Here is a 19,694-nt window from a genome sequence, read left to right on the forward strand (position 1 = left end):
ACCCTCTTTTGACATTTTAGCTTCAAATACGTAATGTGGGTATTCCATGTACCTTTTGAATCGAACCAGACACCAAGATACTTGAAGGTCAATGATTGGGTAATGCTTCTGCCCAAAAGCTTGAGTTGCAATTCGGCTGGGAACCGCTTTCGAGTAAACACTACCAGTTCTGTTTTCTGCGGCGAGAATTCTATCCCTAAGTTCCTTGCCCAGGAAGACAAGTTATCTAGGGAATTTTGCAATGGTCTTTGCAAGTTCTCGCCATGAGAACCTCTGACGGAAACCACACCATCATCTGCAAGTTGTCTTAGCGTGCATTGTTCTGCCAAACAACTGTCAATATCTTTCACATAAAAATTATAAAGAAGGGGGCTGAGACATGAGCCTTGGGGTAGACCCATATAACTATTTCTGGAAGTTGTCAGTTGTCCAAGGGTAAAGTTCATTCGCTTTTCTGACAACAAATTGCACAAGAAGTTGTTCAAAATTCCAGGAAGTCCACATCTGTCCAGATTGTCTGACAGAATTTCTATGAAAACCGAATCAAAAGCTCCCTCAATATCCAAAAATACTGAAGCCAGTTGCTCCTTGTGCGCAAAGGCCAGTTGAATATCCGTAGAAAGCAACGCTAGACAATCGTTTGTTCCTTTGCTCTTACGAAACCCAAATTGTGTACTTGATAGCAAATTATTTGTCTCGATCCATTGATCGAGTCTTCGAAGGATCATTTTTTCCAACAATTTTCTAATGCACGAGAGCATAGCAATCGAACGGTATGAGTTATGGTCAGACGCTGGTTTGCCAGGCTTTTGAATTGCTATTACTTTGACCTGTCTCCATTCGGGTGGCACAATATTGTTTTCTACTAGGGTATTGAATAAGTCTAGCATGCGTCCTTTCGCGATATCGGGAAGATTTTTTAGAAGAACGAATTTAATCATATCGCTTCCGGGTTGTTCGGTGAAAGAAGAGCCATAGAAAATTCCAGCATTGAGAATGGTCTGTCCAGAGGTCCACCGCTTGGAGACGTTTCTCGAAGAATATGTTGGGCTGGAACTGAGTCTGGACAGACCTTTTTAGCGAAATCGAATATCCATCGGTTGGAGTATTCTTCACTCTCGTTGGTAGATGAGCGGTTACGCATGTTGTGAGCTACCCTCCACAAGGTACGTATTGAGGTTTCACGAGATAGACCTTCAATGAAATTGCGCCAGTAACCGCGTTTTTTTGCTTTAATTAATTGTTTCTGCTGTATTTCAAGCTTCGGATATTCCTCGAAGTGTGTGGATGTTCCATGTCTACGAAAAGCTTTGAAAGCATTAGATTTTTTCAAATACAATTTTGTGCATTCGTCGTCCCAGCCAGGAGTGGCTGGTTTTCTTTTAAACGGAGCACTAGGAACTTTTCTTTTTTGTGCTTCCAATGAGCTTTTATACATCAAATCTACGAAGTATCGATATTCTTCCAATGGTGGAAGTATATCTATTGATTCGACACCAATTGTTACCGCCGTTGCAAATTTTTGCCAGTCGATGTTCCTTGTTAGATCAAATGGAACTCGAGATGGTTCAGTGGATTGCGGGCTACACTTGATTGATATATTGATTGGCAAGTGATCGCTACCATGGGGATCATTGATGACCTTCCACTCCTTTGTCGAAGATTCTGGTGCAGCCGTAGTGTGATCCTCATCAGAATCAGAGTCCAATTCTTGAGTTGACAAAACCGAAAATTGGTTTTCATCATGAGCGGCTGATGCAGCCTTGAGCATTTCAGCATAAGTCCGCTTGGAGCGTCCTGTGATAGAACGCTTCACTTTATCGGAGTGCTGTTTGTACCTTGGGCACTCCTGCAGTGCGTGAGGATTCTCGCCACAGTGGATACATTTTTCCACTGTTTGTGTACAAGAATCCTCACAACCAGCGAAAGTCATCCGAAACGAGTGTGAAGGCTTATAGACTTTTTGGTTGCCTTCCAAAGATGCTACATGTAGTTGCCTAACATCCAGAATCTTCACAAGCTCACCAATGAGGGAGTTTTTAAAACAACCCGATGCTTTTTTCAATTCTTCAACACTCAGACTCGCATCGGAGACTACGCCTTCTATCTCCACATCTCGAGAACTCCCTGGTACTCCCTGTTGAAAATCTCGTGGTCAACAATCTTGTTCGCCACATCAAAAGTCGGTGCTTCTACACGCAGTTTGTCCGGTCTCTCTTTACGTATCAAGATATCCGGATACTTACGCAGCAAACCTCTTGAAATGTCAAGAGTTCTCAACGATTTCTCCTTGGGCCGAAAGAAAACAACCCATGGTGCCTTTGAGGACTGTTGGTAATAGCGCGTCCGCGCAACAATAGCATCAGCAGACGCCATAACCGTTTGCGCAACCGTCTATGAAAAACAAAAAAACTTTCTCACACACACACACACTCAGAAAATATGTGGATGACGTAGATCTGATCAGCCGTCCTCCCGTGATGATGAGTTATACGTACGTGGGAAAAACTCTCTTTTATATATAAAGATGTGCATAGTCAATTTTTTCGATTTTTTCAAATCATCTCAAATATTTTCCAAAGTACTCTATCATTCTAATTTGGGTGAAGACAAACTCACAAAATATATGGACGACGTAGATCTGATCAGCCGTTCTCCCGCGATAATGAGTTATACGTACGTGGGAAAAACTCTCTTTTATTTATAATATAAAGATGTACATAGTCAATTTTTTTGAATTTTGCAAATCATCTCAAATATTTTCCAAAGTACTCTGTCGTTCTAATTTGGGTGAAGACAAACTTGCAAAATATAAGGACGACGTAGATCTGATCAGCCGTTCTCCCGTGATGATGGGTTATACGTACGTGGGAAAAACTCTCTTTTATATATAAAGATGTGCATAGTCAATTTTTTCGAATTTTTCAAATCATCTCAAATATTTTCCAAAGTACTCTATCATTCTAATTTGGGTGAAGACAAACTCACAAAATATAAGGACGACGTAGATCTGATCAGCCGTTCTCCCTTGATGATGAGTTATACGTACATGGGAAAAACTCTCTTTTATATATAAAGATGTGCATAGTCAATTTTTTCGAATTTTTCAAATCATCTCAAATATTTTCCAAAGTACTGTATCATTCTAATTTGGGTGAAGACAAACTTGCAAAATATAAGGACGACGTAGATCTGATCAGCCGTTCTCCCTTGATGATGAGTTATACGTACATGGGAAAAACTCTCTTTTATATATAAAGATGTGCATAGTCAATTTTTTCGAATTTTTCAAATCATCTCAAATATTTTCCAAAGTACTCTATCATTCTAATTTGGGTGAAGACAAACTCACAAAATATAAGGACGACGTAGATCTGATCAGCCGTTCTCCCTTGATGATGAGTTATACGTACATGGGAAAAACTCTCTTTTATATATAAAGATGTGCATAGTCAATTTTTTCGAATTTTTCAAATCATCTCAAATATTTTCCAAAGTACTGTATCATTCTAATTTGGGTGAAGACAAACTTGCAAAATATAAGGACGACGTAGATCTGATCAGCCGTTCTCCCGTGATGATGGGTTATACGTACGTGGGAAAAACTCTCTTTTATATATAAAGATGTGCATAGTCAATTTTTTCGATTTTTTCAAATCATCTCAAATATTTTCCAAAGTACTCTATTATTCTAATTTGGGTGAAGACAAACTCACAAAATATATGGACGACGTAGATCTGATCAGCCGTTCTCCCGCGATGATGAGTTATACGTACGTGGGAAAAACTCTCTTTTATTTATAATATAAAGATGTACATAGTCAATTTTTTTGAATTTTGCAAATCATCTCAAATATTTTCCAAAGTACTCTATCGTTCTAATTTGGGTGAAGACAAACTCTCAAAATATAAGGACGACGTAGATCTGATCAGCCGTTCTCCCGTGATGATGAGTTATACGTACGTGGGAAAAACTCTCTTTTATATATAAAGATGTGCATAGTCAATTTTTTCGAATTTTTCAAATCATCTCAAATATTTTCCAAAGTACTGTATCATTCTAATTTGGGTGAAGACAAACTTGCAAAATATAAGGACGACGTAGATCTGATCAGCCGTTCTCCCGTGATGATGGGTTATACGTACGTGGGAAAAACTCTCTTTTATATATAAAGATGTGCATAGTCAATTTTTTCGAATTTTTCAAATCATCTCAAATATTTTCCAAAGTACTGTATCATTCTAATTTGGGTGAAGACAAACTTGCAAAATATAAGGACGACGTAGATCTGATCAGCCGTTCTCCCGTGATGATGGGTTATACGTACGTGGGAAAAACTCTCTTTTATTTATAATATAAAGATGTGCATAGTCAATTTTTTCGAATTTTTCAAATCATCTCAAATATTTTCCAAAGTACTGTATCATTCTAATTTGGGTGAAGACAAACTTGCAAAATATAAGGACGACGTAGATCTGATCAGCCGTTCTCCCGTGATGATGGGTTATACGTACGTGGGAAAAACTCTCTTTTATATATAAAGATGTGCATAGTCAATTTTTTCGAATTTTTCAAATCATCTCAAATATTTTCCAAAGTACTCTATCATTCTAATTTGGGTGAAGACAAACTCACAAAATATAAGGACGACGTAGATCTGATCAGCCGTTCTCCCTTGATGATGAGTTATACGTACATGGGAAAAACTCTCTTTTATATATAAAGATGTGCATAGTCAATTTTTTCGAATTTTGCAAATCATCTCAAATATTTTCCAAAGTACTGTATCATTCTAATTTGGGTGAAGACAAACTTGCAAAATATAAGGACGACGTAGATCTGATCAGCCGTTCTCCCGTGATGATGGGTTATACGTACGTGGGAAAAACTCTCTTTTATATATAAAGATGTGCATAGTCAATTTTTTCGATTTTTTCAAATCATCTCAAATATTTTCCAAAGTACTCTATTATTCTAATTTGGGTGAAGACAAACTCACAAAATATATGGACGACGTAGATCTGATCAGCCGTTCTCCCGCGATGATGAGTTATACGTACGTGGGAAAAACTCTCTTTTATTTATAATATAAAGATGTACATAGTCAATTTTTTTGAATTTTGCAAATCATCTCAAATATTTTCCAAAGTACTCTATCGTTCTAATTTGGGTGAAGAAAAACTCTCAAAATATAAGGACGACGTAGATCTGATCAGCCGTTCTCCCGTGATGATGAGTTATACGTACGTGGGAAAAACTCTCTTTTATATATAAAGATGTGCATAGTCAATTTTTTCGAATTTTTCAAATCATCTCAAATATTTTCCAAAGTACTGTATCATTCTAATTTGGGTGAAGACAAACTTGCAAAATATAAGGACGACGTAGATCTGATCAGCCGTTCTCCCGTGATGATGGGTTATACGTACGTGGGAAAAACTCTCTTTTATATATAAAGATGTGCATAGTCAATTTTTTCGAATTTTTCAAATCATCTCAAATATTTTCCAAAGTACTCTATCATTCTAATTTGGGTGAAGACAAACTCACAAAATATATGGACGACGTAGATCTGATCAGCCGTTCTCCCGCGATGATGAGTTATACGTACGTGGGAAAAACTCTCTTTTATATATAAAGATGTGCATAGTCAATTTTTTCGATTTTTTCAAATCATCTCAAATATTTTCCAAAGTACTCTATCATTCTAATTTGGGTGAAGACAAACTCACAAAATATATGGACGACGTAGATCTGATCAGCCGTTCTCCCGCGATGATGAGTTATACGTACGTGGGAAAAACTCTCTTTTATTTATAATATAAAGATGTACATAGTCAATTTTTTTGAATTTTGCAAATCATCTAAAATATTTTCCAAAGTACTCTATCGTTCTAATTTGGGTGAAGACAAACTCTCAAAATATAAGGACGACGTAGATCTGATCAGCCGTTCTCCCGTGATGATGAGTTATACGTACGTGGGAAAAACTCTCTTTTATATATAAAGATGTGCATAGTCAATTTTTTCGAATTTTTCAAATCATCTCAAATATTTTCCAAAGTACTGTATCATTCTAATTTGGGTGAAGACAAACTTGCAAAATATAAGGACGACGTAGATCTGATCAGCCGTTCTCCCGTGATGATGGGTTATACGTACGTGGGAAAAACTCTCTTTTATATATAAAGATGTGCATAGTCAATTTTTTCGAATTTTTCAAATCATCTCAAATATTTTCCAAAGTACTCTATCATTCTAATTTGGGTGAAGACAAACTCACAAAATATATGGACGACGTAGATCTGATCAGCCGTTCTCCCGCGATGATGAGTTATACGTACGTGGGAAAAACTCTCTTTTATATATAAAGATGTGCATAGTCAATTTTTTCGATTTTTTCAAATCATCTCAAATATTTTCCAAAGTACTCTATCATTCTAATTTGGGTGAAGACAAACTCACAAAATATATGGACGACGTAGATCTGATCAGCCGTTCTCCCGCGATGATGAGTTATACGTACGTGGGAAAAACTCTCTTTTATTTATAATATAAAGATGTACATAGTCAATTTTTTTGAATTTTGCAAATCATCTAAAATATTTTCCAAAGTACTCTATCGTTCTAATTTGGGTGAAGACAAACTCTCAAAATATAAGGACGACGTAGATCTGATCAGCCGTTCTCCCGTGATGATGAGTTATACGTACGTGGGAAAAACTCTCTTTTATATATAAAGATGTGCATAGTCAATTTTTTCGATTTTTTCAAATCATCTCAAATATTTTCCAAAGTACTCTATCATTCTAATTTGGGTGAAGACAAACTCACAAAATATATGGACGACGTAGATCTGATCAGCCGTTCTCCCGCGATGATGAGTTATACGTACGTGGGAAAAACTCTCTTTTATTTATAATATAAAGATGTACATAGTCAATTTTTTTGAATTTTGCAAATCATCTAAAATATTTTCCAAAGTACTCTATCGTTCTAATTTGGGTGAAGACAAACTCTCAAAATATAAGGACGACGTAGATCTGATCAGCCGTTCTCCCGTGATGATGAGTTATACGTACGTGGGAAAAACTCTCTTTTATATATAAAGATGTGCATAGTCAATTTTTTCGAATTTTTCAAATCATCTCAAATATTTTCCAAAGTACTGTATCATTCTAATTTGGGTGAAGACAAACTTGCAAAATATAAGGACGACGTAGATCTGATCAGCCGTTCTCCCGTGATGATGGGTTATACGTACGTGGGAAAAACTCTCTTTTATATATAAAGATGTGCATAGTCAATTTTTTCGAATTTTTCAAATCATCTCAAATATTTTCCAAAGTACTCTATCGTTCTAATTTGGGTGAAGACAAACTCTCAAAATATAAGGACGACGTAGATCTGATCAGCCGTTCTCCCGCGATGATGAGTTATACGTACGTGGGAAAAACTCTCTTTTATATATAAAGATGTGCATAGTCAATTTTTTCGATTTTTTCAAATCATCTCAAATATTTTCCAAAGTACTCTATCATTCTAATTTGGGTGAAGACAAACTCACAAAATATATGGACGACGTAGATCTGATCAGCCGTTCTCCCGCGATGATGAGTTATACGTACGTGGGAAAAACTCTCTTTTATATATAAAGATGTGCATAGTCAATTTTTTCGATTTTTTCAAATCATCTCAAATATTTTCCAAAGTACTCTATCATTCTAATTTGGGTGAAGACAAACTCACAAAATATATGGACGACGTAGATCTGATCAGCCGTTCTCCCGCGATGATGAGTTATACGTACGTGGGAAAAACTCTCTTTTATATATAAAGATGTGCATAGTCAATTTTTTCGAATTTTTCAAATCATCTCAAATATTTTCCAAAGTACTCTATCATTCTAATTTGGGTGAAGACAAACTTACAAAATATATGGACGACGTAGATCTGATCAGCCGTTCTCCCGTGATGATGGGTTATACGTACGTGGGAAAAACTCTCTTTTATATATAAAGATGTGCATAGTCAATTTTTTCGATTTTTTCAAATCATCTCAAATATTTTCCAAAGTACTCTATCATTCTAATTTGGGTGAAGACAAACTCACAAAATATATGGACGACGTAGATCTGATCAGCCGTTCTCCCGCGATGATGAGTTATACGTACGTGGGAAAAACTCTCTTTTATTTATAATATAAAGATGTACATAGTCAATTTTTTTGAATTTTGCAAATCATCTCAAATATTTTTCAAAGTACTCTATCGTTCTAATTTGGGTGAAGACAAACTCTCAAAATATAAGGACGACGTAGATCTGATCAGCCTTTCTCCCGTGATGATGAGTTATACGTACGTGGGAAAAACTCTCTTTTATATATAAAGATGTGCATAGTCAATTTTTTCGAATTTTTCAAATCATCTCAAATATTTTCCAAAGTACTGTATCATTCTAATTTGGGTGAAGACAAACTTGCAAAATATAAGGACGACGTAGATCTGATCAGCCGTTCTCCCGTGATGATGAGTTATACGTACGTGGGAAAAACTCTTTTTTATATATAAAGACTAGCTGACCAGGCTGACCAGGTTGTTCTGCCAAATAAATTATTTCTAGTGAATATTTTGGGTGTTGAATAAAACAAACTAATGTATTGTAAGTGGGTTTGAATATTTTAACGATCTTTAAAATAAATCGAATGTGACCGATAAAAAAACGAATTAAATGATTTGAACGAAAGGTTAAATGATGTTTCTTGGTGTATTTCATTAACGTAACTGACATGTTTGATCTCCTAAAAGTTAAACGTCAACTGAAAAAAGTACTATAAGTTTGTCGTAAAGTAGAAAAGATGAAATATAGAAAATCAATATTTATCTTCTTGTTAGAAAATACGTGATGTGATTGTCAACATGGCTTAGTTTATAACAGCTTGGTCTCGTTCATAAATTGGAAAACAGCGATACGCCAGCTAATTTCAATGGAGCTGATTAATCGGTACTACGTTGAGAAGGCAAACCTTGGGAACGTTAGTGCCATTGAAGAAGAACATAGCGAGGGTCGTATGAACGGTGTGTGTGAACGGTGTTTTCTTCGCATTAAATTTCTCGTGTCACCGTGCTATCATGATTCCAGCAGCGCTTGTGCTTTGGATCTACACACGTGCTCTCCAGCTGATATTTTATCAGGGTTGATGGCAATAGCGTGATTGTCATTTTGTAATCCGAGCAAATGTGATTTGAAGAATTTCGATAACTCATTGTGCTCATTCAAAAAGGCTTCCAGCTCGTCGGAGATGCTCCCTGCTTTAGATGAATTGATGTTACTTGTGTATTTGTAGATGGATGTTCATTGAAGCGGGCGTTACGCCATCAGTCATTGAACAACTTAAATAAATTCGTTCTGTTGAAAAAACGAACAACGGTTAAATTATTAGAATATTTTTGACACAAAAATAATTATATCGCAATTAAAAATAGGGAATTGGGGTAAAAATTTTTTTTAAAGCTGTCCCCTTTGTATAGTCCTACGTCACTCCGGTTATGTCCCCGACATTACCCACCCGTCCTTTTTTTTTCGGCCGCCTTCGTTGCAGCTTTACCTCGCAGGTAGTAAAAACGTAAAATATGGCGAATTTCTTGCTTGGTGAACTTCATCTTTGACGCGCTATAACTTGAGAATAAAAAGGACAATCACAACATTGTCAAAACGACGCTTGTAGCACGGATTGTCGTCTTTAAATAGCCGTAGAGTATGACCCGATGCGAAAAGTACAACACAAGATATGTTTAAGTATTGCCATATATTGACAATATACGACATTTCTTTCTCCCCAACCCAATATAAATAAAATTGTCTTTTTCGTGATTTACAGTAATTTTATAGAATATTTTTACGGATTCACATGTTTATAAAGTCCACCTTCTGTTGGTATCGAAGCGCCTCAAATGTATGGTACGAAGCCAAATTTTTGAAAAAAAATATCCAGATCTTTTTTTCTGCATAGAACCACCCTGTTCGGTATTAAATGTATGGTTATCGGTATCCTACCGGTATCATATATAGTTTACAACCTATTCTCATACCTACCAAGTATTTTGAGTATAATTTCATCAAAATCGGTCGAGCCGTTTCGGAGGAGTTCGGTAACAAACACCGTGACACGAGATTTTTTTATATATAGATACTAGCTAACCCGGCAAACTTCGTCCCGCCCATTTACTTGATTAATGCTCGAGTAATGCAGGAATTTGTTTTTTATTTGTATGGCAGCCACCCCTAAGAGAGGGGGGAGGGGTATCTAACCACCATAGAAACATTCATTGCACCCTAAAGTTTCCATATGCCTAATTTGGTTTAATTTGCTTGATTAATTCTCGGGTAATGCAAAAATTTGTGTTTCATTTGTACGGCAGCCCCCTCTAAGGGAGAGGGAAGGAGTATCTTAACACCATAGAAACATTTATTGCATCCTTAAACCTCCACATGCCAAATTTGGTTTCATTTGCTTGATTAATTCTCGAGTAATGCAGAAATTTGTGTTTCATTTGTATGGAAGGACCGTCTAACCATCATAGAAACATTTATTGCACCCTAAAACTTTCACATGCCAACTTCGGTTTCGTTTGATTGATTAATTTCCGAGTAATGCAAAAAATTGTGTTCCATTTGTATGGCAGTCCCCTCTAAGAGAGGGGGAAGGAGTATCTTATCACCATAGAAACATTTATTGCATCCTAAAACCTCCACATGCCAAATTTGGTTTCATTTGCTTGATTAATTCTCGAGAAATGCAGAAATTTGTGTTTCATTTGTATGGTAGCCCCCCCTTTGAGTGGGGGAAGGACTGTCTAACCATCATAGAAACATTTATTGCACCCTAAAACTTTCACATGCCAACTTTGGTTTCGTTTGCTTGGTTAATTTCCGAGTAATGCAGAAATTTGTGTTTCATTTGTATGGCAGCCCCCCCTTAGAGAGGGGGGAGGGGTCTCAAAATATCACGAAAACCTTCCCCGGCCCCAAAAACCCCTACATACCAATTTTCATGTTGATCGGTTCAGTAGTTTCCGAGTCAATAAGAATCAGACAGACAGACAGACATCACTCCATTTTTATATATATAGATAAATGGATTTCTGTCTGTCTAATTCTTATGGACTCCAAAATTAGGGGGGGGGGGGGCTGCCATACAAATGGAACACAAATTTCTGCATTTATTAAGAACTAGCTGACCCGGCAAACTTCGTCCCGCCCAAAATTCATTTTTCGTTATCACATTCACGTTTTCTTACTAAGCGCACGTTCATGGGTCCAATCGCAAAACTGTTCTGTTCTGTTGATCTTCTAATCTACCCTTCAAAATTACCTTCTACTAAAAAATTCCTAGTACTTATACCAAAACTGGTCATTATAATATTATGAATAAATAAAATAAAAAAAAATATTAGGGGGTTATTTTCAGACACAATTCTCGTTCAAGATTTTTCAACCACTTGCAAATAACATGTCTCTCCGTTACATGGAATAAATGTTTGATACAGAAAATATGATAGAAAAAAGACAGCCCTTAATTCCTTCCTCGAGTTTTGATATTATTAACACATTCGGCGATCCATTTTTATTTCTATAGATAGAAGAAGCTATAGGAGTAAGTTTTATCACTTTGAAATCAATTTCCACTTTCGAACAAATGTCAATTTCATTAGCACAAACATCAACAATACACGACACGAAACACTCCTACTGTTTCTCTGAGGGGGGGGACTGCCATACAAATGAAACATACATTTCTGCGTAATTCAAGAACTAATCAAGCAAACGGAACCAAATTTGGCATGTGGAGGTTTTAGGGGGCCAGAAGCATTTCTAAGGTGGTCCAATACTCCTCCCACCTTTCTAAGGGGGGCTGCCATAGAAATGAAACACAAATGTCTGCATAACTCGAGAACTAATCAAACAAATGGAGCCAAATTTGGCATATGGAGCTTTTAAGGAGCAACAAATGTTTTTATGGTGGTTTGACATGGTGGTTTGACAAGGGTGCTGAACAACTCGAGAACTAATCAAACAAATGGAATCAAACTTAGCATATAGAGGTTTTAGGGATCGATAAACGTTTCTATGGTAGTTCGATACTCCTCCCCCTCTCTAAAGAGGGGGGGGGCTCCCGTACAAATGAAACACAAATTTCTGCATAACTCGAGAACTAATTAAGTAAACGGAGTCAAATTTGGCATGTGTAGATTTTTGGGGGCACGAAACGTTTCTATGGTGAATCGACACTCCTCCCCCTCTCTGAGAATGGAGGGGGGGGGCTGTCTTTATTCTATCATATTTTCTGTATCAAACATTTATTCCCTGTAACGTAGAAACATATTATTTGCAAATGGTTGAAAAATCTTGAACGAACATTGTGTCTGATAAATAATCTGATATTATAATGATGAGATTTGGTAGAAGTACGAGGAATTTTATAGTAAAACGAACATTAAACGGGGTCGATTAGAAGATCAATCAATGAACATTTCAGCGATAGGACCCATGAACATGCACTTAGTAAAAAAACATGAATGTTTCAAGGTATTGATAACAAAAAACAATTTTTGGCCGGGACGAAGTTTGCCAGGTCCTACTAGCTGACCCTATAAAAAGAAATCCATAGCGTCAAATCGCATGAACGCCAAACGACAATCCATTTCTCGAAATAACATGTTCTTAGTGACTTACTTTTCAATAAATCCATTGTAACGTGCGCTATGTGGCAATGGAATTATCTTTTTGAAACCACATATCATTAATGTTAAGATCTTCGATTTCTGGCCAAAAATAGTCTTCCAACGTGTTTTCCATAGACGGTCCTTATCAACGAAGAAATAAGGCCCAATCATTCCTTTGGCATGAAAATCACACCAAACCGTTTTTACGGATGCGGTGTTTCTTGAAGCACATGTGGGTTTGCGTCTGATCAATAAGGCGTCGTGCACAAATTACGTAGCGCTGAAAATTTGATTGTGGATTTTGGACCGCCTCCTCGCCCTACGTAACGTAATTTCCTATCTCTGATACACGGTAAATAACGCAACCTCGACCTCCCTCCCCCCCTTCTCGCGTTACGTAATTTGTGCACGACGCCTAACTCACACCAGGGCACCGTCCACAGTATCGTCTGCCTGTTGCATTAAGCCGGTCACTGATGCAGTGGACCTTCTTTACCGCGAGACTCGTGGGACTTCTATGAATAATCCACATCCAAATGAACAAAACGAGCGGTCGAAAATAACGCAGAACACTAAGGTTCTGCAAATAAATCTCCATCACGCTAAAGCAGCGTCTAGCGTGCTGTCTAGGAGGTTTATTGAAGACGCTATGGATTTAGCTTTAATTCAAGAGCATTGGGTCCACAGAGGAAATACTTGGTATTCATACTGGTTCATGCAAGTTATTCTACGACGACAAGCATGACTCCCCAAGAACTGCTGTTCTAGTAAAAGCAAATATTAAATGCTTTCCTATAACAGAGTTCTTTCAAAGGGACATCGTCGCGATCAGAGTTGAGATACCAACCGCCAAGGGAAGATTCGACATAATAATTGCGTCGGCTTATTTCCCTGGTGACGTACCTGAGGCAAGAGGTTGCGGCGTTCGTAAATTATTGCAGAGAAAACACTTCATCATCGGCTGTGATGCCAACGTTCATCACACTTTGTGGGGTAGTACTGACATAAACAGTCGAGGTGACTGTCTTTTAGAATTTCTCTCTTCAAACAACATTGACATTGCCAATATAGGCAATGAACCAACGTTTATAAAGGCTATCAGACAAGAAGTCCTGGACCTAACACTGTGCAGTCCGGTAATTTCTTCGAAAATACACAACTGGCACGTTTCGGAAAAGGCGTCTTTGTCTGATCACAGACACATTATCTTCGAATGGGATGGTGACTTGACAGTACAGAGAGAATATCGTGATCCAAGAAAAACCAACTGGGAACGATATTCACTTGAACTCGAGTCAGAAACTCTTAACACAAGAATAAGGTCGATTCAACAGCTCGAATCAACTTCAAAAGAATTAAATGATACGATAGTTTCAGTCTACAACAGTAATTGCCCACTTAAGAGAGTTTCTTCGACAAGAAACGTTCCATGGTGGAACAAAAGGCTCGAGCGGCTACGTAAAACAGCGCGGAAGCTGTTCAACAGAGCTAAAATTAATTCGGATTGGTCTCAATATAGGAGCGCCCTAACCGAATATAACAGAGAACTAAGACGATCTAAACGAAAATCTTGGGTAAATAACTGCGAAAGCATTGAAATTAACCCAATCGTTGCAAGACTAAGCAAGACTCTTGCAAAAGACCACACGAACGGGCTAGGTTCCCTCAAAAAGGACGACGGTTCGTTCACAAAATCTCCCTCAGAAGTATTAGACTTACTGATGAAAACTCACTTCCCGGAATCTACATCGGTTCATTCTGATACCAGTCCTAGCTACAACCGCGACATGAAATGCTCTCGAAGGTATTCTCAAAGTGCAAAGGATGTCGCAAAGATAGTTGCTGGAATGGTTTTCACGAAGGCCAGAGTAGAAAGCGAGGTGAGTTCCTTTCAACCATACAAATCCGCAGGTGCAGATGGCATTTTTCCAGCCCTGATTCAAAAAGGAGAATCTAAGCTAATTCCATCTCTAATCTAGATTTTTAAGGCAAGTCTGATACTAGAGCACATTCCTTCCACATGGAGACTCGTTAAAGTGGTCTTCATTCCAAAAGCTGGGAAACGTGATAAATCACTCCCAAAATCATTCAGACCAATTAGTTTATCATCAATACTGCTGAAAACTATGGAAAAAGTATTATATGAATACATAAAGTCTGTATTCATGTCCAAATTCCCTTTATCTAAATACCAGTTTGCCTATCAATCAGGCAAATCCACAGTCACAGCGTTACACACACTTGTGACTAAAATTGAAAAATCTCTTTCGTCGAAAGAAACTGCATTTATGTGCGTGCGATGACTGCATAGTCGAATGGATCAAAGGCATGCTCACAAATAGACAAATCACCTTCGAGACCGTGGGTTTTGCTGATGATTTAGTCATAATGGTACGTGGCAAATTCGACGATGTGATATCGAGCAGGATGCAGATGGCCTTAAACCTTACACAATCATGGTGTATCAAAGAAGGTCTGAGCATAAATCCCTCAAAAACAACAATTGTTCCTTTCACCAAAAAGAAGAAACTGCATCTGCAGACTCTAAATCTTGAAGGAGGGGAAATAAAATTCAGCGTTTCAGTGAAATATCTAGGCGTAATCCTAGACGCTAAACTAAACTGGAACGCACACTTAGATGCAATTATCAGCAAGGCCAACATTGCCATATGGGCATGTTCTAAAATGATAGGCAGAACATAGGGCCTTAAACCAAAAATGGTTATGTAGGTCTATACAGCAATTGTGCGGCCTAGGATAACCTATGCCTCATTAGTATGGTGGTCAAAGACTAAGGAGACTGTAGCCACAAAAAAGCTAAACAAACTCCAACGACTGACATGCGTTGCTGTAAAGGGAGCAATGCGAAGCACACCCTCAAAGGCATTGGAGGCTATCCTTCACTTGTTACCTTTGGGTCAACATGTTCAGCTGGAGGCTAATAGAAGCGCTCTAAAGCTAAAAAGATATAAAAAAATATTAGACGGGGACAAAACTGGTCATTTGAGCATCCTGAATCTCTTACCCGTTGGACCAACCTCAGAGATGAACAGCGATTGGATGGAACCAAGGACCAATTATGACATTCCATACAGAGTGATCGAACTTTCCCGTTCAGTATGGGATGAGGGTGGTCTCGATGTTCGTAATGGTTCAATCCTGTTCTATACCGATGGGTCGAAAATGGGTAACAGAACAGGTGCTGGAGTGTATGGTCCCAGAATAAAAATTTCTGTAGCTATGGGGAACTGGCCAACAGTTTTCCATTAAACCATTAAGAGGCTGAGTTCAAATCAATCTTAGAGCAATTCCTATTTAATTACTAGGCGAACGAGCAAAATCCGTTCGCAGCAAAAGTGTAATTATTGTTTGAACTATTTTAAATACGTGGCAGGTTTTCTTATTTGGCCCTTAACGTTATTTTTTTGTGAAACAATCACGATATGCAATGAATCCGCAAAAAATGTTCCATGTTCGGATTGAAAGGCCTGTTGTACTTTCCTTGTTGGCACTTTAACATCATCAAAATCGTAGTTTTATTTGTTTGTGCAATTATCGTCAGCGGGTGAAGCGTTCCACGGATCTTTCATTCGCGGATTATGTTAAAAACTCGTATGAACACGACTCGATAGATAAACAGCACTGACATATTGAACTGATTGAACGAAAATGGCAATATATCGGATGACTTTTACTGTTCTTGACTAGTATTTCATTAGTTTCAATTTGTGGCAATAATAAGAATATAAATAAAATGTCATACTAACGAATAGAAGCGATGGAATAAACTTAAAATTAAGTTATTGTTTGCAAATAGATCGGTGTATTTGAATTTTGTTGAAATGAAGAAGATCTATGTGAAAAACGCATGATAAGGATGACATTCTCAAGTTGCTTCGCGTGCAGAAACCTGTTTATTAAATCATGGAGCTTGTAAACATGCGAGGACGATTACGAGTTGAGGCATCAATTGGACCTTCACTATTTCCGACGTAGCCTTAAAGTGGAAGATCAATTTTGCTGAAAGAGTTTGCATTCTAAGATGATAATGGAAATGTTGAGTTCGAATGAAATAATGAAAATGCTTGAGTCTCACTTTTTTTCTGGCACGTACTGTTCTTTACCTGGTTTCTAAAAAATGTATGCAAACGAATTTCGTGAAATAGAATATTATAAAAACTACAGCTAATTAAATTGTACTAGCTCACCTGAATCGTAAAACTATTTTCTAGAAGTTTTTAAGAATATTTTGTTCCAGTATATTTCTAGAAAAAAATCACTCTGAAATGCTTTTTTGCACGCAAATGGTTTGCCGAATAAAAAGCTCAATTTATTACCAGATCAACAACTTTAATAATTATAATCGAGGGAAACGAGACTGGTACTTTTGGCCCCCCTTAAATCCAGTCATTAAGTGAAACTAGTATTGGTCTATTTCAAAGATGCTTCTGCATCATACAAAATTCATTGAGAAAAATGTGATTTGAATAAAATCATTTGCTCCCAATTAACCGAACCATTAACATAGTCGAGTCGTTTGTAATAACCATGATTCTTTGGTATTCGAAATTGCTGGTAGTTTCACTATATTAAGTTATCGAAACACTGCGATTAAGATCGTAACAGAAAACGTTATGATTGCTTTCTTTTTACTATTTGGTAGAGTAACTAAAGATTTTTAGTAAAGAAAACCAAAACAATCTTGTTAAATTCGTATATTTTATGACATTCAAATATTTTACATAAATGTTTGAATGCGATTATGATTCTATAAACTTCCTCAAAGAGAAAGCAAACAGAATTGTGTCAAAACTATTGATCGCTATATGTTTATGCGTAATAGATTTGTTTTGTTTCCATGGTGTACTTTTACTGTTGAAAGTTCGTAAGGGAGCCCGATGATGATAGTTAGTGTATTTTCGTATCTCATCGGCTACGGAGTGTTGTAGATTCATTCTGAAGAATCATTATATAACTATACTTACAGTAATTATTAAAAATAACTAAATCAATTTATTTGAGCTAGTGTAGTTCTTCTTATTTCTAATTATTTACATTTGTTACCTATTTCCAGATGAACAAGAACGTGTGCAAAAGAAGACATTTGTCAACTGGATAAATTCTTTTTTGTCTAAGGTGAGTCATGAAAAAAAATATGTAATATTATAAACGTGTCACGAAACTGAAACAGTTCGTTGAACATTACACAGTTGTATAGGTAAATTAGAGAAAATTAAATTTGAATATCTTTCGGAAAGACAGAATTTTTTTACCACCAGACTACAGTAAAATTTGTTTAGAATAATAAACTACGTAGCGATTTGAGCAGTTAGCAAAGAACGAAAGGAAACATTTGCTAAAATAATGTAAAGATGGAGTAAAAGTGAATCAATGCACGACAAATTGGAAACCAATAGTTCTAGATAAATCATAAAGAAAAAAAATCCGACTGTGGGTGCTGAGCTGAGGTAACATAGCGATTTTAAATAATGAAAAAATAGAGTCACACATGCCTCGTTCCTTACCATGATACTATCATCAACATCAGCGCATTTCCATACGCTAATTCCGTGATTCTGTGTTCACTTATTTCGAAACTATATTCTTACGTTTTCTGGTATTTTTTACTTTCCTGAAAATCACCACAAGCAGCATTCAATTAGCTGTCATAGCAACGCTAATTTTCACTCTTTTAGTTCATAATAATTTCTGCAACCTTGAAAGATTTATGCATACATATTACTCCAATATTTGTTTTAAGAACATCTAGCTTCAATTCAATGGTTTTAGAAAAATGAACTTCGATACATTAGTTTTCGCCAGGCTCAGCGAATAGTTATAAACCATATACCTACCATTTCTTTATAATCGCAGATTCTTCTCAAGACACTTCTCAAGTTAAACGAAAAAAAAACAAAGAGGACGAATAGAATGCATGAGGAAGCTTGAATATAGATATGATTGATAAACATATCCTCGAGACATTGTTTTGTTTTTTATTATGAGCTAAAACAACTCTTGTGTAGCTTTCTCATGTGTGGAATTTTCAGCCAATTTTCGATGTACAACGATTTTGAGAAATACTTATGGCACCATACCTTCATAGTATGGGAGTATCAGTGATTTGTTCTACAATTTGTGACCATTGCGTATACATATTCTTATTTGCAATGAAACAAACGTTCCTAGAGAAATTTTACAGTCGTAACGTAGTATTACGTAGCGTCGTTTTCATTAGTACTTAGTTGAAATTCCTGTGCCAAATCCTTGAAATGTATTTTGGGTGGCAAAATCGAGAATACGCGTGACCACGGTGCAAATCCTGAGAAATTCCTCTGACGAAGAATCCTCCGATCTGAACAGGGATTGAACCCGAAGCCCCTGGCATGATATGTGTGACAATAACCATTCGGCGGCGGGAGCCACTGACATCTTAGCAGTATATATGATAACTGTGGAAATTCTACTATACATTTTTCTTAATTCCTGTAAATATGAAATGTTTGTCCAGGATAAGAAGATGAAATGCTAGGTGATTTGTTAAGGATAGTATCATGGAAATAAACGTGGTTTTCTGGTCATTTCAGATAATAATATCGAGGTGACAACGATATTCAAATACCAAACACCTGTCATTCTCCTCAAAAATGTTATCTTTTCTAACCCCGAGTGAACCGCCAGTAATCGGTCGAATTCAACAGAAAATAGAATTCCTGTATTATTATGAACAATGAATTAACGACTCCGTAAATCTATAGAGACCAGTGCCACAAATTATCAAAATCTATTCACGAATGAAGACATTAGCTTTTTTCCAGTGTCGGATGAATTCTCTTCTGTTGAGACCCAACACCATATCTGTCATAATGAGTATAACACAAGAGTTGAGACGCGTGAACTTTGTCTGGTATATTGAACGAATAGAGCATGAACGAATTTCGGAAAGCCTGCATTCAGACACTTTCATT

At 36.9% G+C, this 19,694-nt stretch overlaps 1 protein-coding gene across 8 annotated transcripts in view; it reads left to right on the forward strand.

Moving 5' to 3' along the window:
• LOC129775585 (muscle-specific protein 300 kDa) overlaps window positions 1-19,694 on the forward strand; it is a 110,299-nt gene that overhangs the window by 32,142 nt on the left and 58,463 nt on the right. For all 8 annotated transcript variants that reach the window (XM_055780479.1, XM_055780473.1, XM_055780477.1 and 5 more), the window contains one exon: window positions 17,801-17,862. In XM_055780479.1, the coding sequence (XP_055636454.1) occupies window positions 17,801-17,862 (62 nt within the window). The remainder of the gene's footprint in view (window positions 1-17,800; window positions 17,863-19,694) is intronic.

The sequence above is a fragment of the Toxorhynchites rutilus genome, chromosome 3 (assembly GCF_029784135.1).
Source record: "Toxorhynchites rutilus septentrionalis strain SRP chromosome 3, ASM2978413v1, whole genome shotgun sequence".
NCBI classification, from domain to species: Eukaryota; Metazoa; Arthropoda; class Insecta; order Diptera; family Culicidae; genus Toxorhynchites; species Toxorhynchites rutilus.